Here is a 20140-nt window from a genome sequence, read left to right on the forward strand (position 1 = left end):
TGTGTTACCTCCAGGCTGGCTGGATCTTACGAGGCCCTGGATGGAGGCAGCGCTGCAGATGCAATTGTGGATTTCACTGGAGCCGTGGCAGAATCTATTGATTTGGTCCAGGGCAAATATGGAGAGATTATTTCTGAGCAGATGAAGCTGTTTGAAGACTTGCTGAAAGTGCATAAACGAGGCGGGTTGATCAGCTGCTACATCGCGGTACGTGTAGAGAGGTGGATTTGAGGAGTTAATTTCACTTTAAAAAATCTGGAAAAAATACCATTATTACTATAAGTATATTGAGCGTGTCCTTCATTTGTATGCTTTGGAAAAGCTTCCTATGGAAAAAGCTAGTGAGTTGGCAACGCTGTCAGCCAAGTACGGCTCCATGAGCCACTATATACAACCACAAAACCACAAAGCCGTTTGTGCTGCCACTTTAGTGTGGATCTGAAATCCTATTCTTTCTGAATGGTCACAGTTGTGTATTGACCCGAGGTTAATCCACCCAGAATGCCCTAATTTACAGGCCAGATGGCAGCATTCGTTTTCTTTATTTCTGAGGGGAACTTGTTGAGAGAAAACACTTCTGCTGGCACTGAGCTGCTGAGACTTCTTGACTTCGGTTGTGGTGATGCAGTTGTCTCGTCAGGGTAACACTGGAGCTGAGCTGAAAGGCTGAGCTCACTTGATTATTCAGGTAATGCTGTTTGTTAATAATGGAGGGCAAACCAGGCTTCGTGTGAATCACGTTGTGAACATTGTTTCTGGGATGATAGGTTGCTTCCAAATGCTAAAGCAGTTGTTTCTTAACATGGATCTCCTGAGGAGATAGGCTAAATACAGGGAGCTGTGTTTAAAAAACAATTGAATAGACAGTTGTAATGCTTCACTTCTTCCTAGCATTATATTTCTGCCTGTCAAGTTAAACACAGATGCTTCTAAACGTTGTTTACACAGAGGCTGTTCCTATTGGTTTGGCTTGACTTGTCTGCATTTATCACTTTTTGATAGATGTATTATACACACAGCAAAGCTTGCCAGGTATAGAATATTTAATACTCAAGTGGCTTCACTGCTGACTTACAAACATGTCATCATTTTCCTTGGATTATAAAATAGCCCTGAGATCCACCATTTAGAGATTTGAACAGACAGTAGATGTTTAAGTATCTCATTTAAATAAATAAATGCCTTCAGAATGAGGTGGGAAAGGCAGCTCAGCAGTAAGAAAAGCCAAGCCTGGGGGATAACAAAAGCTGGGAGAGAGGTTACAGACTCCCATGCTGTCAAGGACTATTGTTTGCTTTTAGTTGGGAAAAATGCAAGTGAAAGTGTTACATTGGAGAAAGCCCAAACCCATTGGAAATGTCAGCCAGTCTTGGTGTAACACATGAGCTGATGCTTTAGGAGCTGTTGTTGGTGAAAGGCAAAGAGGTCTTGGCGAGAGTCTCACGGTTGCCAGACCATCTGTCAGTTCCAATCTGATAGAAATTTCTCTTTTCTTTCTTTCCCCCCCCGATTTCTTATCTCTGGGGACTGAACACTGTTGTATCTGTGCTACACCTGCCTTAGGAGAAGGACCATGTCTGTTTAGACAGAGAAATTCTGCAATGGGTAAAAATACCTGAGGAAGCGCTATGTGCATATCATACCTTGAATAAGTCCAGCTCTCTCCACCAGAGCAAAGGCTTGATCATTTTGTTCTTTAATTAGCTTACTATAATTTTACACACAAGGATCTGCACTAAATCACATATTCCTTCCTTGTTGGCAAGGGAGTGAGTGTCTATAGGCCCAGTGGGTTATAAACCAACAGAGGCAAGAAAGACTGGATGTGGCTCAGTGCAAAGATGTCCATGCTGGCTCCATTTGGATTGTTTCTTTTCAGAAGAAGAGTTACAGCACTGATACAGCTTTACTTTTTCCAATGTCCTCTCTGGTATGTGTTGCTCAGAATCAGCATTGCACTGGCTTTGTAAAGGGCCAGTCATTCAAAGCAGCTCCAGCATCTTTACATGATGCTGCTTTTCTGGTTTTAGATGTACTTATGAGATTTTTATCTGGATGCATTAAATGAAATTGTTGTAGCCATCAGCACAGTCTTTAACTCTCTGAGGCCAGGAGGACACAGAATGGCTGTAGCAGGCAGTATTCTCCTGTGCTGTGGACTTGTCAGGCACTGTCATGTGCAAGCCACTAGTTTTGAGCCCCAGTGCTGTTGTCTTCCTGCATAATTGAAACAGTTGGGAAGGGAACATAAAGCTCTATGGAAGAAAACAAACTGCCCCATCCTGCCCCTTGAACATGTGTCTGTCAGGTCCCTCAGTGATGTGAGTTCTTCTTAATTGTCATTCTTGGTGCTAAAGGTTTCCTCTGGCAGTGCCAGTGAAATGGAGACTGAGATGGGTCTTGTCATCGGCCATGCCTACTCAGTGACTGCAATTCGGAAGCTGCGCCTTGGAGAGAGGCTCATGTTCTCTTTTAAGGCAGAAAAGCTGTTCATGATCAGGCTGAGGAATCCCTGGGGAAAAAGAGAGTGGAATGGTGCATGGAGCGACAGGTAAGTGCTACAAAAGGAATGAAGCTGTGATTAGGATCACTGGTTGGGTGCATGGTTAAACACTGGTAGGACACAACGTCAGTCTGCAATACTTAGGAGTGATGGCTGAACTGTTGTGCCATCTCTTAGCATCCTTTGAGCAAATGAGGACTTCCTGGAGGAGCCAGGAGGTTATGGCTTCCCGGACCTTTGTTTACTGTATATATATACATCATTGCTCTGACACACTGGGGCATGAGTAGTAAAATGGTCTGCAATTAAGTGATGAGTCAAGAACATGAGGTTTGTTCCCAGCTTCACTGCTGAATTTGTCTGTGACTCAGTTTCTCATCTGCACTTGCTGGCTGCTGGGGATGGTTTCAGCCTCTTATTCTTGGATGATTTAAGTGACTGGTGAAAAATGCTGTAAAATTGCCACGTTTGTGATTTCTGGAATTATTTTCTAATGAATTTTAATGTGGGCATTGAGCTTAGCAGGCACCTCTAGAGAGACAGAAATGATTGCTGCAGGGGATGTATTCCATCACTGCAATTTACACATGAGAAAAACATTTAACGGGGATGTTACAATTCAATGTTGTGCTTACCAGCCAGCATTTAATAGTGCAGTGCTCTTAACAGGATAAACAGTACTTACCTTTTATACTTTAGCTAGCAAAAGTCTGTTACTTTCAAAGAGTTTGGTCCAGGTGAAATGCAGAGAATGTGCAGAACTACTGTGTCTTGTGTAACTTGTGGTTCTTCACTAGCTCTTGTCTTGGCACAGCCACCACTCCTGCCAGTGGAAGCACTGAGGACTCTGAGGTTGGCCCCTGGTTTTTGGCATAACAGAATTAACTAGAGAATTTCAAATAGGCCAAGAAAATTTCTGTTATGGCAAGCAGCCTCCCTTCCCTCCTGCCAACCACCTTCAGCTTCATCCTCTAAGTACTTCTGGGAAGGGAGTGAGGAATTGTGGCTCTGTCTAATGTAACACATTAGGGAAGGGGCTCATGCTGTTTTCTGTGGTGGTGTCTGATTTAAGCATCAGATTGCTTGCATTTAGGATCCTGTGCTCCCCTGCAGTCAGTGGAAAGAGGCAGATGCCTCCAGGGGACAATGCAGAGCACATAAGTTGTGTGCTAATGCAGGCAGTGAGGTATCCGTGCAGTGTAGTGTCACACTGGGAACTGGACACAAGGCTCCTGCTGCAGCAGTTTCTTCCCAAAGGCTCTCTGGGGAAATCTTAGACCTCAGGTCTCTTTTATTTAAAGAGATATAAGACAAAGAGAATTCTGCGGTCCAAGTGAGGTGTTCAATAAGCTCCTGAGGATGAAAACTAGGTTTCTTTTGAAGGGCCTCTAGGGAAGGGATTCAATCTCATATGACCTTCCAAACTAGCTGTTTTAGTGGCCTAAGGGAGGCTGTGACAAAGGAAATCAACAAGGTTCTGCTCCAGTTGTGGCAATTTCCCATTCTTCTCTTTTTTAGCAGCTTTCTAATCGATTGATGTTTTCAAACTCCTCCTGTAAAAGCCCATCACATCTTCCTGAATATCATCTGTCCTTTCAGTACTCTGATGTTACCTTTATAAGGGACTATCAGAGAACTTGCCTTGCAGGTTTGTTTCCAGGAGGCAGTATGTAACTGAAGTCATTAATCATCTTTGCTGTTAGTTTATGCCTCTTTTTTTCCTTTTAGTTCCGAGGAGTGGAAGAAAGTCAGCAATTCAGAACGTAAGAGCTTGGGACTCACTCTTGAGAATGATGGAGAGTTCTGGTGAGTGGGAACCATGTGCAGGGTTTGCAGATACTGGTTACACTGAGTAACTGTCATTAATTCTGCCATTTAATAACTTCAAAAACAACTGCCCCAAATGGATAAGATTATACAGTCCTGGCACAAGGTCTGGTTCTCTTAAACTCTCAAGGGATGGCAGAAGAACAGAAAAGATGGATTCAAACCCAATAGAACAAAATTAGTAGTTCTTAGTAAATATAAGTTTCAAACACCCTCAAAATTTGTTACCTATATTTAGGACATTCAGTCAGAATCCAAAAGTACACATGTGCTGGTTTACATGATAGAGTGTCAGATACCGAACACAATGTCAATCCTGTTTCCTGACTGCTGTGCTTATCTGTAGGATTTTCAAGTCAACCATCACTGAGGTATCTAAATACAATTACAGCCAAAGAATTTTGGTATCTGTTGGTGTTTCCCAGCATGGGCACAAGTGTTCATTCTCTACAGAATCTCTAGAACTCTAATATGACTCAGTTTAAAGCTTAGATATGCCGAGTCCATCCAGCAGCTTCTTCAGTCATTAATATTGCATCAAGTAAGCTGGGAGGGCTCAGTATGAGAAGTCTTCTGTTTGCTTGGCTTTGTCAGAACTGGCAACTGGAAGCCACCTGTAGGGTTTGATTCTGGGCCATTAATAAGCCAGGATGTGGTGGTATTGCAGAGGTACAAAGCTGTTAGAGGAGGTGAATGCTTCTAACTGCTCTGCAACCCAGTCTGTCATTTCAGTAGGCACAGGTTATAGCATTGAGATGGTGCTAAATAAAGCAATGTCCAGAGTACAGAAGTTTGAGTCCTGCTCAGGGACAGATGGAGCAATAAGGACCAAGGTGTGGATAGTGCTTTGGTTGCAGGTAATCTCTTTTACCTTTGCAATATACATGTTACCAAGTCCAGCCTAGTAGATGCAACCTATGCTTTAATCTTTAGGTGTAGGTGCTGTAACAAATCCAGAGCTGAACAAACCACACTAAGATGATACTGCTTGAAGATAGTGTGATTGTGGCTTCACGAGTGTTTCCACATGGAGAGCTTTCCAGTCAATGAGCTTGTCCTCTGGACAGCTGAGCAATGCCTCCACTGAAATTACTGGAAGATTTCATGTGAAATTTTGGCTCTTTGCTTGGGTATCACTGTTTGTGTTTAAACAACCATTACTTTCCTGGTGTCCCATGGTGCAGGATGACGTTTGAGGACTGGTGTAAGAATTTCACTGATGTGGACATCTGCCGGATTGTGAATACCTCCTACTTCAGCATCCACAAGACCTGGGAGAAGAAAATGATGCGTGGGGCTTGGGCAAAGAATTCAGAGCCCCTGCTGGATCGCTCTGGTGGATGCTTTGATAACAAAGACACCTTCCTTCAGAATCCCCAGGTGGGAATCCCTGTGTTTTGTGAGGTATTGAAGTGATTCTATTTTAGGTAGGGCTTCTGAAATACCCACCCTGCTTAGGAGCTGGGAGTGATGACTTGACAGAAGTCTCATTGCCTCACTGGGGCTGTCCTCTGGGAGTTTGCTGGTTCACTGCATGTTTCAGTGATTTCTGTGAAATCTCTCATAGGAGTTTACATACTGGTTTAGGACTGATCATGTCTGGGGCTGATGAGTCAGACACAGCAGGATTAGTGAAGTCCTATGTGGACTTCCTTCAGTTTCCCAGTTGGGAAGTTCCCAGAAAGGCAGCAAGTCTGATTTTTCTAATGACAACTTCATTCAAACAAACAGCCCGAGGACTTGGTCTGCTGTATTTAGGTAGTATCCCTTTGCATTAAGCTAAGATTATGAAAGTATCTAGTCTCTTCCCCAAGTTCACCCTCTCCTCAGCATTACAGACATTTCCATGTCTCATCCTACCTGGCAAGCTTCAAGGTATTCAGTTTACCTGTTCATCCATTCTGACTGCATTTCTCACCTTCCTGCCCTTCTCAGTGTTGTACATTTTCATCCCAGTGCATACAAATTCAGGCATAAGGCTGCCAATACTGTCAGTGAGATTTGGGCACTTTCTGCTTTAGTTGTTACTTTGAAAATGAACCTTCATGTTCTTCTGTAATTCACCACATACTTTAGATTAATTGAGGATGTTCTTGTGTCTGCTTCTGTGCACGTGTATGGCAGGTTTCTGTCTGCACCCCTCAATTGCCGTTGCAGGGTATTGGAGATGTGCAGCCTTTGCTGTTCAGACTAGGGATGAATCTCAAACTCCCAGCTCATCCTGTCATACAGCTGTGGATGGAGAAGCAGTTCTTCACTGCTCTGTCTTCTGTCAGTGCCTCTTCCAGAGGATGATTTTAGTCAGATATTCCCCTGTATGATTCTGGACATATTCCAAGTGCTTGTCTTGCTCTCATTTGTAAGAGTTTAGCTGCCACAGAGAGCAAAATACACACACTGCAGTTGAGTGCAATGCCTGATACAACGGAAGCTCTTTTTATTCTGGTGTTATCTCTAGGCTAGTTGATTAAAAGGCTCTTAATAGCAGTGCTGGAACACATTTGTGTTAGCTTAGGGCTGTAAAAATTTACTGCAGCACACACTACCATAATCTAGAGATGATCTGTGCTGAGTGAAATGCCTCCTGTGAAGTTCATCGGTACAGAGGGACACTGTGATGCCTCCAGTTCCTTTAGATAAGGGGAATTTAAGTATAAATGTATTCCTGCAGCCACCCCCTGATTTCCAGGTTGTTACCTATTAGGACAGCTGAAATGTCATCAGATCAAAAATCATCACAGTTGCATAGTTCTCACCAGACCAAGAGAGCTCTTGTGCACTCTCACAGTTCCCCTTCCACACCTGCACTTGCCCTGGAACACTTGAAGCTATCTGACAAGGTAACACTGCCTATCGTTCAACAGGGACAAGAATTAAAACATGCCTTACTAGGGGTTGCTGCGTGTTTGTATCTTGCTTTTTAGATTCTGCAGAGGCTCTTTACATCCCCTAGGACTCTCTTCAGGGTCCTGTGCTTTCTCTGCTTCGATGTCTATGTAGCATACAAATAAGAGTACAAAGCAGCACTGGATTTATACCAAAACCAGAATAGCAAGCAGTAGTCCTGTAGGAGGCCAATCTGGAACATAAATACTGCGAGCAACAAATGAAGCCCGGAGGCTTGGTGTAAAGTATTGATTTCCTTTCCAATACTGCAGTGCTTCAGCCAGCTCTGCTAGAGATTGGTGTTTCCTCCGTGTGGATGTGACACTGCCTGAGACACAGAGGGTCAGGGATGAGGAATGGGATGGTGCCTTGTTCTGCAGAGCTCTAACCACAGGGGGATGTGAAGTCATTACACAGCAGTAACCAAGGCAATCTCAGTATCTACCTCAGAACAAAGCACAACAGGAATTGCTTTTAGTGGCTCTTGGAGGAGAAGGGAGGGGGGAGATGACCCCGGGATGATGTTCTTCTCCATGCTGCCAGGGAATTCTGGCTGAAATCAGAACATGTGGTGCACATAGTACCCAGCTGTGCAGAGCTGCAGTTCTATGCTTTATTTGTTTGCTTCCCATTTAAAGGTCTTTGGAGGATGGAAAATACAGCATCTGTCTGAACTTGGAGTAAGGAGTGTCCTCTTCCACTGGTTCTCACAACTCAGATTTGGCCTCTTACACATGAAAGAAACAAAATTTACAGCAGTCTCTAATAGTGAGCAGATTTGAGTGTTTAATTCTTTGTCATATAAAGAAACACCTATTTGACCTTTTTTGCCTACTGAAAGGCTACATACTTACTTGTGAGCTGGTCTGGTGGTGCTACTTAATGATGTAAACAAATCTGATTTATTGAGGTGGGAACTGCTGCCTAAACTTGATATAAATTCCTTTGATTAGTCTTAAACCCAGGTTCCTTCAAGTTTACTCCAAACAGTTTGGGTACAAGATTTGCATGTTAAAGATGCAGGAGTCCTTCCCTAGCCCTGTTTATTATTATGAGACAGTTTAATACTGTCTCATGCTGTTCTTTACGTGCATTACCTGTTTCAGTGTCTCTGATACTTTTGGTTTAGAGATCCTTATTATTAGCATTAATTTTTCAGCAGGGAATTGCTGGGAATGTCTGTTACATGGAGAACTCTCCTCCCACCTCCAAATGTATTTTCATTTGCATCTTTGTGTGCACATATTTCCTTGGTGATGGCTTTATCCTCATTATCCCAAGGCATTTCTAACAGCTTGCCCTCTTCTCTCTTTCACTAGTACATCTTTGATGTTAAGAAGACGGAGGACAAAGTGTTGGTCTCCTTACAACAGGAGGATCGCCGTAAATACAAGAAAGAAGGGAAAGGGGACAACATCCCAATTGGCTTTGAAATACTCAAGGTAGGCAGGATCTTCAGAGTTTGTTCAGCAGTCCTGCTCCATCCTGGCAATGAGATCTTTGGCAGATAGAGGCATGATTATCACGGTGGGGTCTGGCTCTCCTCTCAACATGAGCTTTGCAAGTATACTGCACTCAGTCACCACAGCTGACATTAGACAGACTATTTGAACTACATTGAATCTACTTCAATTCAAACTCTGTTTGAACTAAAGGAACATAAGTCATTTTTCCCTATTGCAAAAGAATTTTAAGTGCTTTTCCTACCTCAAGCTTTGAAGAGAAAGACCAAAAGAATATTAACGCTTGAAAGGTTTTTATTTCTCCTTCTCACTGGAGGCTCCTGCCTGTATTTCATCAGCAAATACAGCCAAGCGAATGAGCTTGTAAAGTCTGAAGTTTTTCTTTTGCCATTTAAAAAAAGAGTCAAGAGTGTTTTCCAAAGCTGGAGTGGTGAGTAGGAAACGAACAGATGTGAAAAGGAACCACATGGATCCCAAACAATAATTTAATTGCATTCCCAGAGCAAATTGAGTAAAATGAAAACATACAAACTGAAAGGAGGGAAGCAAGAGGAACGGCTATGTGTGTGCTCTTTCACTGAGGAGCAGGGTTTTCTTATCACCTGTTGCTCTAGCTAACTGAACCCTACCCTAAAAATTAGTCAGTTTTAACAGTCAGTTAGAGCTCCTGACATGTGCATCACACTTACTCATTTGACAGTCACCTGTTAACCACAGAGAAAGGAGGCAGCTGAATCTCAGCCTCATTTAAGATGCAGTGTAGCTCAGTGTAGAGTCCTTGGAGTGTGCAGGCATCTCTGAATGCATCTGCAAATCTCTGCAGTAGCATTTTATCTCTGTTAGTTGGTGCGTGTCTTTACCATCCCAAGCTTTCACCTCTGCTTAGGGGTACACATGTGTATAGTAATGCAGTGAAGTGTGGAACAGCACTGCTTGGGAGCCTTTATGGGCTAGTGGGTTGCCCATCAGGCCTATCTCTGCCACAGCTTCTGTGGGTGAAAAACCATTTGCCAAACCATTTGCCTTCACTGCACGTTGTCTTTTCTGCCCATGAAAGGCTGTGTGATGTGCAGGGAAAATCCTGCCTGTTAGCTCTGATATCCTTCCCTGCGTTAATCCCTCTACTGTTCTGTGGCTGTAGGTGGAGGATAACAGAAGCTATCGACTACACAAGCTCACTGTGCAGGAGAGAGTGGCCACATCTCCATACATCAACACACGCACTGTGTTCTTGAAGAGGATCCTCAAGCAAGGCCGCTACGTCCTTATCCCAACTACCTACCATCCTGGCATTGCTACAAAGTTTATACTGAGACTCTTCACAGATGTGCCCTCAAAACTCAGGTAGGAATCATAGAATCAGTTAGGTGGGAAAAGACCTTTAAGATCATCAAGTCCAACATTTCTCTTGCCCACATTGGCTGCATCTCCTTGGAAATGGTTACCTGGCTGCCCTCACTAGCTCGTATCACTCTAGAACAAGGCTCTTGAGGTGCTCAGGGTCACCTCGAAGAACCTCCAGAAGCCTCACAGGAATTTGTGCATGATCAGGACATTTTTACTTATGAACCTAGTGGACAACTCACTTTGGGTCTTTTGACCTTTAAGTTTGGCTTTTGTAGTTGCCCCTAGTTGTAAGTCAGAACACAGAGCAGTGTTTGCAGTCACACTTGGCACTGTTTATTTCTTTGACCATCCCCTTTGAAAGCAGTAGTTGTCTGCAAGGGCAAAACCAGTGTTTCATGAAATCAGGCCTGCTGATTTTTTTTCTTGCTTTGGTACTGTTTTCCATGATTTAAAGCTGTTGGGTTTTTCCACCACTTCTGCTGCCATGTGAAAGATAACACAAATCTGGTTTGCTTTGCTTTGCTCTGCATTTATTTCTTAAGCCTGTCATTTCTGTACCACAAACTTCCAAAATGTTAGGTGAGGAAAGAGTACAAATCTCATGTTCTGTAAATGCCAAATTTCCACAACCATCAATTGTTTGCTTGTCATTCATTACTTCAATTGCTTTTCCCATGATTTTTCAGGGAGCTGAAGGCAGATAAGCCTAAAATGACATGTTGGAGTCTTCTCTGTGGCTATCCACGCAGAGTCACCCAGATCAAAATTCACTCTGCAGAGGGCTTACAAAAGCAAGACAGATCAGGTGGTAAGTGTAAAGTGAGCTTGGGAGAGTGGAAAGGGGCGTTTTCAGTCCTCTAAAGGTCTGGGTTGAAATGTAAGAAGTCAGAAATTATCCAAACAAACCCAAGATTTATGGGATTCTTTTCAGCATGTTGTAAAATCTGCCCAAAAGGAGAAATCGGACAACTAAGAGGATACAAACCAGCAAGAGTTGTCTCATCTGTGCTGGTCCAGATGGGCGGTAGTAGCCAGACCCTCCTGAGAAGCTTTTTGTGGGGATTAGTAAGAAATTCACCTTCCAGGGTTATGTGCTTTCTAAATGGAAACTATCCAGAGAGACAGCTGAGTCACAGAGACTCACACAGTGTATTGCACTTACCTCAGCAATGTCATTCACAGCCTTCAGAACACTATTCATTACCACAAGCTTAACAGCACTTCAGGGAGGATATTACAGTTTTCAAACAACCATTTCCAGCTGGGTAAACTAGGACAGGGAGAGGTTAAGTGACCTGTACAGGGCTGTGTATCTACACCTAAGAGGAAGCGTTGTGAAAGACACTAAAATGTCTTTTTAGCACCTGATGTTGACAGTTAATTAGGAGACTTGTCCAGTTGTCATTTGCTTCTTCATTTTCTACTCTTACTCTCCCTCTGTTGGCCTTTATTTTCCATGACCAGTGCAATAGATAATCACTGCGTGGTTAGGAGGGAGAAAACAAAGGAGCAAAGATACTATGGTGAAATTGGAACAAGAAACTAAAGAGGTTCCTGAGCATCTGCTGTGTTTGCTCCAGATAACTTCAGCTCTCTTCAGTTTAAGACGTGGAGCTCAGTTGCATTAACTCCCTGTGGCAGAGAAGGCATTGGACTGAGACCTGAGGTACAGTTTATCTTCAGACTCACAAAGCAGCTGTTAAATTTCTCCCACCAGCTGGCTACAATTTTATTTCAGTCCCCTTTCCATCCTTATTCCTGGCACCCCCAGAGTGGTGACTGAATGTACTTTTCACTGTGAAAGCCACTTTCTGTTAAGTCTGGTTGTGTCTTCAGGGAACAGCAATGTTGGAGGAAGGAGATACAGAAAATACAGGAGCCACAAACACCTCAGTTAAGCTGTAGGGCTCCATGTTCTCAGCAAGGATGGGTGAGGCTGAAGGGGCTGTGTGTGACAAGAATAGCAGAGCAGTGCACTGGAAAGAGGCAGTTTGCTCTTGTTCTTGCCCTGGGAAGGACATTTCATTTTTAAGGGTGGGTTTGGTTTTTATTTTTTCTTTAAAATTCCTTAAACATTTTTCTCTGCCATCCCCTGCAGTAAAGCAATAACAGCCAATTCTCCACCCTTAGCACTTCACAATCCTTAGCACAGTCACAGCTTTGACAAGATCATTAAAAACAGTTGCCTGCAGATGCTGAAGACCAGGCTTCAGCTCAGCGTTGTGGGATCTGGTGCATTGTGGCACAGACCCTCCGGAATACACAAATAGGTCTTGCAACCAATATGTAATAAATACTCTGACTACAGCATAGCCCAAATACCTTTAGGACCCAGAACTACCACATATGGAAGCATCTTCTTCCACTTTGATTTCAGCAGCCAGTGTGGGGCTGATGATAACCCTGACAGAACTGAACAAGTAACCTCTTGTGGGATGAACTTTCTATAGGAAATGGACTCACAGATTTCTGTTAAAACCTAAGCACAATGTCTGCTTGATTATTTTTCTGCTGAAAAAGATGCAGAACTGGGTCAAGTGATACTATTTGTGAATTAGTATTGAATACATCAAGTGGCTCCAAAAAAATCAGTCTATCATTGTGTTTCCTTTTCCTCGTGAAACAACGAGCCGTTTTAAATTCCTCAAAACCAAAAAGGGATGTGAGCACAAAACCTAAGTGAATCCTATTGTTTGGCTTTGAACTTCACCAGAATAGTTAAAATATTTTCCTTTTGTATCAATGTAAAGCTTTCAGTAAAAGCCCTTGTCTCTTTCCAGCCTTATAGTCCCAAATCTCATCCATTCAGGGGGCTCTGAAGGAGAGCTCAGTTACTTCACTTCAGTAGCTTCCCTATTATCTTGAATGCTGCTGCAAAATCCCTGTCTGAATACTTCTTTATTAGCCCTTTTTATTCTGTAAGTAACTCCAGCTCAGTATGTTCATAGCTTGCCCTGCAGAATGTCGTATCTTACAGCAGCTTCAGACAAATGAAGTAGGGAGAGTGTGTAAATAAAACCCCCATGAAGCCAAATGTGCCTTCCTGACGTGTCCTACACACTAAAATCCAGCTGTGCAGTGACACCCATAAACAGCTCTCTGCCTTCTAAAGGCACCTTGCTGGGAAATTTGGCAAAGATCCTTATTGATACTAGAGTCTGGTTTTGGTAACAAAAAGCTGGGTATGGAACGTGCTTCTCACATTTGAGTTTTTTGGGGTGGCTTTTTTTGGTAGATTAAAAAAGTAGATACAGACATTCCTTGAAGCGCACTGGCTGGATTGTAAATTCACACTAGAAAATAGTGTGTCCAGAGACATGAAATATCCCATATTTGAAGATTGCTTCCTAATGCTGCCACAAAAGAATGCAATTCCTTATCATCTCTTGCCTCCTCTCTGGCTTTCCTGGATCCATGTCTGGAGCCTCTCCCATGCTTATCTCCAGGAGAAATAGCAGCCAGGCATTTGATAAAGACCAGCTTTCTCCACAGTGAGTTCAGACCTCAGCCACTCGGGCAGTTACCAGAACACCAGCCTTACCTGCTGCTCCTGGTGTGAACTAGATTTGAAAGTCAACAGCAGCCTCTGATCAATAGCCTGAGGTGAGGGAAGAGGCCACACAGCAATTGCCACTGGGAGTGACAAGTAGAGGTTTCCTTTCAGGTTAGGCACAGTCAATATGTTTATTCATGTAGAAAATAGGTAGATGAAGTGGTTGTTTGCCTGCTGCTAAGAGGACCTCACACAAAGGTTACTTGTCTTCTGGTGTGAAGGTTGTTGGCAACTTGTTCCTCTGTGAGCGGCTGTGTCTGATTAGCACCACTGCCTTTCACAAGGGTTTCCTGACTCCTTCACCTTCTCATCTGCATCATCTCAGCTCTCAAACTGCTTTTTGTCTTATGCTGTCATCTATATTCCACCTTGTTCATCCACCTGGTTTGTCACTATCATCCCATAGCATAGAGAGAAGACAAAGCTTGATGATAAAGAAGGAGGTTAGGATTCATTCTGGAGCCTCTGAGAACTGAGACGTGGCATTACATCTCTCTGACAAGCTGTCCTGAAAGCATCAGGATGTCTCTACTCTGACACTGGGGTTTGCAGTTCCAGAAAGTAAGAGCAGCCTGAACAGAGGTACCTTGTTTTATATAACTAGGATAGAGGGATTTCAGACTTGAATGTGCTGCTCTTCACATGAGCCCATCACTGTCATCTGAGAGCTGTGCTTAGCATGGATTTCTGAGCAACTACTTAAACAAAACAAAACTGGAAGAGAATGATGACTGCACAGCAAGTGCACACCCGGCCTGGTTCACCAGCTGGTTGTCAGCAGAAGCCTGTTCCCTGCCAGGGAAGGTTGTTTAATCTCAGTTTTCAGTGTTCCTTGGAAAGCTCCTCCTTGCTGCTGTCTTTAATTCATTGTCCTGTCTGGAAAAAGTAATGGCTGGTTTGCTGTTGACAAGAACAGCGGATGGATGTGGCTGCCCAGACTCAATTCTGAACAGATCCAGGCTGCTTCTCTTGGAAGTACCTCTCCGAGTTAGCTTGTTCTGAAGCTGATCCAGCTATCTGTGAGCCCAGTGCAGTGGCAGGTTTGCAGGATGAGGCAGCACTGTGGGCTTGGAGATTTTCTGTCTCTCATTCCCAAGTCTGCTTCAAAAATTGCTCTCACTGCTGTCTCTCACACTCCTTCCCCAGGAGCTTGTCCTTGAGAACAAGTCACCTTCTGCATTTCCCACTGAAATTCCAGGTTGAATTCGCATGTTTGCCTTTCACAACTGTTCTAAACTAGGTGTTTGTGATGCCCAGTACGTGACATACCTGGGGAGCAGAGTATCTGGTACCTTCAATGGCAGCTGCCTTGGGAGCAGTCTCAGGAACAGAAGGAAGGAGAAGGCATCAAAACAGCTGGTAAATAATCCAGTCAAAGCATGAGAAGGGAAGCAGAGAGGAAATGGAGCAGAGGTGGGGAGAGGATTTCCTGATGCCAGTGGAAAGACTCCCTTTGGTTACCTGTATTTCGGGAGAAGCTAAGAGGTTTCGCATGAGTAAAGACTCAACTTCAGAAAGCAGAACAACCTGTTTTAATTTGTTCTGCTTGGCCCGTGCCTGTTTCTAGTAACTGAGTTTGCCTCTCCATGTACCAGGAATAGTGGTCTAGCTGGAGAAGAGTGGGAATGCCTCTGAGAACGTTTTGTCAGAAAGCTTTTTGTTCTGCTGCAGTGCTGAAGGATGTGATGTAGACCTGAGGAGCCAGTTCTCAAACAAAAGAAGTTAGCCCTAAACTACTGTGCACAGGTTTCTTTAAGCCTTAGAAATGTCATTACTGTTCAAATGTCTCTGGCTTTTACAGATTTCAGCCTTTCCTTTTGCACTGTGTTTTCATACAGCTTCCCAATGCAACAGCAAGGCCACAGGACCGATGAAGCAGCTGTTTATACACAGCATGGTGTTCAAGGCATAGCTTGAGCCATATGCATGCCTGAGAACTGAGCCCAGTCCTCCTTCCACTGCCAGAGCAGTTGCCAGAGTAGCAGCTCCAGTTGTTTTCATTCCCAGCTCATGGTGAATACTAGGACGTTGCTTTTCCCCATTAGCAGCCCTTTCTGCATTGTCTTGGTACTGAAAATACGCCCAGCCCAGAGCCGCAGAGACCTGGGCAAACTGTAGCTGAGAGCATCCCTCGGCTCATCCCACAAGTGCAGCTCTCCCATCTTTTTCTTCTGGAATTGGAGCCAGTCCTCCCAATGTAACTGGCCATTCAGTAATGCCATCATGAGGTCGTGCTCTGCAGGTACCTTTCATGTTCCTCTTCTACCTCCCCTCTTTTCCCTGAGCTCTTCTTGAGAACTTGAACCTGTTTGTTTCAGAGCTCATCTTTCCTTTTCCTTTCACGTAGCAAGTCCCTTCATTAACAGCTCCCTGCTCCAGCAGATTTGCCTGTCACCTCTTAGGCTCTGTGTCCTTTCCCCACCCCTTTTCATACCCTTTATCTCTTAATTACTGTTAATGATCAGACCTTGCTTTGCTCTTTGCCTTTGGCCAGAGTAGTTGACACCATTTCATGCAAGACCCCATTTTATTCAGATCCATTTTCCAAATCTCTTTGGAGAGGGGGGAGCTTTCCCATCACTGATCACACAGCGTGGTGCCGCCCATGCCCCAGAGCTAAATCCACAGTTCAGTGACACAGAAAGTCATTGTCTCTCAGGAAAGCCAATACACTGCTACCTGCTACGGGAAGTGTGAGATGTTGTCAGGGTAACAGGCCTGGCCTGTCTGGCCAGGTGGAATCACAGCGCAGCACATGGGAAAATCTGCTGCTTTCTTGTCAGTGGAAGCAGCTCCTTCTGTTTTGGATGGGGCTGTTGTTACGTGGTTTGTTTGTGTGAGGTGTTGGTGTCTGTTCTTGTAAATGAGTGACGTGTGTGAGGGAAATCACCTCGGGTATGAATGTTAAAAGGCAAAAGCTACCTTAAAATTTTGCTGCCTTATGGCTGTCATTCCTGTGGTGGCATTTCCAAGGCGATGGATGGTGACAAAATGTGTGTAAGAAATGATCATGAGTCTGGCTTACACACATTCAGTGGGTTTATTTAACATCCATATTTAAAAGGTAGCAACGGGCGTCTTTTAACAATAGGAATGGACAGAAATAGTTATGTTGAAATTCAAAACATGGTGGTGCCTGTGTTTAATTCGGGTTAATCAGAAAGTGGAAAGGTCCGTTCCCTTTGAGGGTAAAGATGGATAATTTCCAAATGGGTTCTTGCTTCCCTATTGGCATGGAAAGAAAATACCAATATTTATGACAAAGTAAAATGCTGTGTAAAACCAATAAAGCGTTTCTAGAATGGTGAATAATCTCAGTGGGTTACGTGTGATTAAAGTGTAATTTAAAACATGAATTAGGACCTATAATAGATATAGACATGTTGTGATAACATAAACTTCCAAATTACATTGATCCAAATGACAGAACCGAGGAAATTGTCTCAGGTTCATGGGAAGGAAATGAGAAACTGGGAAGGATTTGCTTGGACAGTTTCCCACAGAAAACTTTGTTGAAACCAATGCACTACTACAAGATGGTTTTGCATTTTGGCAATGTTTTACTTTCTGGGAGAGAAACTGCTTCTGGAAAACTACCTCCTAACACTAATACTCATGTCAGAATGAGCAGACAGCACCTTCAGGTTAGGCAGTCTAAAGGTGGGCATTCAGTGATCTAAAAGCAGTTCCTGTCCTTGCTCTCCATAGGAATTGTTGACGATGAACATTTTTTACCTCCCCTTTGGGCCCAGACACTCAGAACTACACACCACATTTGCATATGCACGGAAGCATTTTGGCTCTCGCATCTAGAGCAGCCGGGGAGCTTAGAGTGTCACTTTGAAGGCTTTCTGTAGATGAGCCAGGAGGATGCACAGCAAGGGAGTGTGGCAAGATTGCAATGGCAGTCTAGGAGTGAGCTGGTTTCCAGCTCTAAGCATCCAGTTCTTACAAGAAAGAGGTATTTCACCAGTGGATGTGCTCTGGTGCCCTGTTCCTGTGCTCGGTAGCAGTGGTGCTGTCAGACACACCAGGGGATTGCTTCTGCTGGGTTTCTGGGCAGGTCTCAGCTGCCACTCTGTGTCCTCATTGCTGTGCTGCTGATTGTGTTTTAGGAGCAGATCCCTATGTGCTTATCAAGTGTGAGAACCAGAAGGTGCGCTCCCCTGTGCAGCACGATACCACCAGTGCCGTCTTCGACACACAAGTGATTTTCTACAGGAAGAACATTGACAGCCCTGTCATTGTCCAGGTGAGAGCAGCCTCGCAGGCTCATCCTTATTCCTCTTCTAGGCAGGCTGTGACCTAGAAAGCAAAAAGCTGAATGTAGCTCCTTGTTTGCATAGCATTTGTAAATGAGCATGAAAATCCGGAATCTCCCCCACACTCTGTAGACATTTGGCTAAATTTAGATGTCCTCCCCCTCCTCACTGCTTTCTCCAGGGGTGAATGGGGGTGACCCTCCTGCAGCACAGCCCATTCAGTGGAGTGCAAGAGAAGCACTGCTTCAGCTGGGTTTATTTCTGGTCCCTTGTCTCTAGGTCTGGAACAGTAACATCTTGTGTGACCAGTTCCTCGGGCAGGCGGTGCTGGCAGCTTCACCCAGTGACCCCAGAGAAGAGCAGACTCTGCAGCTCCGAGGGAGAGGCAGGCGGGCAGCAGCCGAGGTGCCAGGTCGCATCACCATCAAGGTTTTTTCCAGCGATGACCTCGTGGAACTATGAATACCAAAGCCCTGCAGAGCCAGAGAGAGCTGTCACTGCCCAGCAGGGGGGCTTGTCTGTGCTTTCTGTGCGAATGACTCGGGAGCAAAGGTTGCACATAATCATAATCGCTTTAAAAGGGAAAAAAACCCTCTGACTCTCCACATTATCATGGATAATAGAGTTGAGGGGCTTTTAAAGAGGGAAAAATATATCTTTATACATATATATGTTCATGATACAGCAAATACAGTAGAAGAGGGGCCAAACTAAACGTTGGCAGATAAGCTCATTAAGATGTGCCCATCTTTCCCAGCAGCATCTTTCAGGAGCTCTTGGCACATAAGCTGGAAGCACATGTGACCACTCTCACAGGTTCCCAGCACATCCTCATCTGTTGTCAGCAGTGGGACTGGAGGGAGGCAGGAATGGCTGCATCTCCATAGGCACGTACCAGCAGGTTGGTGGGGTGGCAAGCACAAGGAGGACTGGCATCGCTCTGTCCTTGTTCGCTGCCAGGCTGTACTTTGGAGGGGAATTCTTTAAGCTTTGGTTGGATTTCTTTTCCCCTGTACAGGGATATGAAATTTCTGTTATTGCTACAGATCAGATGTTTCTGTTCCTCAGTGAAAATGTCATTACTGAAGGAGTTCAGCCATAGGTCACAGCAGTAAGACCAGGCGTGCGAGATCAACATTCAAATAGAAGTGCAGGTCTTGCAGTGCCCCTTTGAACACCACAGCAGAGAAGAGCTTTGCCTGCATAGAGGCTTTCAGATTGATTTTTATGTTCTGTAATTCTCCACCTCAAGCTGGTGACTCACAAGTTGAGAAGGGCACCTCACAGTTCAGCTGTGGTTTTGTTCAGAGGACAAATTCGGAAACGGGAGCCTCCTTGCTAAGGAGGCTTTGTTTAATCCACGTGATGCTAAAAATGGAGTAAGATTCCTTTTGTTTCACTAGATGTGGTGGGTAGCACCAGACTGAAAGAGGGCAAAATCAGCTCCTGAGGAGGGTGGGTTTGTAAAGATACAGGTATTACTCTGGAAATTGAGCATCCATTTATTGCTGACAGAGCTGAGGTCTTGGATGAAGTTTAACTTGGGTGTAATGGAGAACAGGTATCGCTTCACATTTCTTTCAAAGCAGGGCTCTGGTGCAGACTTTCTTTTAACTTTGCATCTGGCAGGGCTTGCTCATAGCAGGTATTTCTGTGTTGTCAAGGTGTGCAGTGATTTGGCAGTGTAAGAAAGAGGCTCACTGTGTTAGACCTCTTGGAAGTGGATTTTACATGGTTGCAAAGCTGAAGGCTGACTACTCTGCCTTGTGGCCAGCCAGGAAATGTGGAGTTCTGTCTATCTCACAACCACTTCAGCCATTTTGTGCAATTTTTATGACTTACAAAATGGCCCTCAGCAGAGTTAATGTTTTTACCAAAGGTTTTGAAGTCTCCTTAGGGGCTCCAAAAGGCTCTTTGCTGTGGTAGGAAAATGCTTTCTCTGACATGTCGGAGATGGCATGAAAGGCTCTGAATGATACTGTACTGCCATCAGCTTAGTTGCATGTACCAAGTAACTAAATCCAGCTCTCTTTTTAAATAGCTTGGGCTCAGGCTGTTTGGCACACAGAGCGTTTGTCAGATGTGAACTACATGCGGTTGGCAGCCCACAGGCAAGTGTAATTCTTCTGTGTCAGAGAGAAGTCATAGCTTCAGAGTCCTTCCTCTCAGATGTGTTTGTAAGCTGCAGCTTCTTAACAACCCCCTGACCTTTCTCATATGGAGCAGAGCTCAGGCAAGCCACACAGGGAGCTGCAGCTTGGAATGGGCTGTCCTAGCCCTGCACCGAGTTTGGTTTGCT

At 44.3% G+C, this 20140-nt stretch overlaps 1 protein-coding gene across 1 annotated transcript in view; it reads left to right on the plus strand.

The window, feature by feature from the left end:
* The window catches only part of LOC104407519 (calpain-5-like), a 45391-nt gene extending 27088 nt beyond the window's left edge, over positions 1–18303 (plus strand). Inside the window, exons 4-12 of the mRNA XM_010016822.1 lie at positions 15–207; positions 2358–2551; positions 4232–4309; positions 5515–5710; positions 8536–8658; positions 9821–10023; positions 10713–10834; positions 17695–17831; positions 18121–18303. Of these exons, the coding sequence (XP_010015124.1) occupies positions 15–207; positions 2358–2551; positions 4232–4309; positions 5515–5710; positions 8536–8658; positions 9821–10023; positions 10713–10834; positions 17695–17831; positions 18121–18303 (1429 nt within the window). The remainder of the gene's footprint in view (positions 1–14; positions 208–2357; positions 2552–4231; positions 4310–5514; positions 5711–8535; positions 8659–9820; positions 10024–10712; positions 10835–17694; positions 17832–18120) is intronic.
* The last annotated feature ends 1837 nt before the right edge of the window (positions 18304–20140 follow it).

Source organism: Nestor notabilis, unplaced genomic scaffold, assembly GCF_000696875.1.
Source record: "Nestor notabilis isolate BGI_N333 unplaced genomic scaffold, ASM69687v1 scaffold10676, whole genome shotgun sequence".
NCBI classification, from domain to species: Eukaryota; Metazoa; Chordata; class Aves; order Psittaciformes; family Psittacidae; genus Nestor; species Nestor notabilis.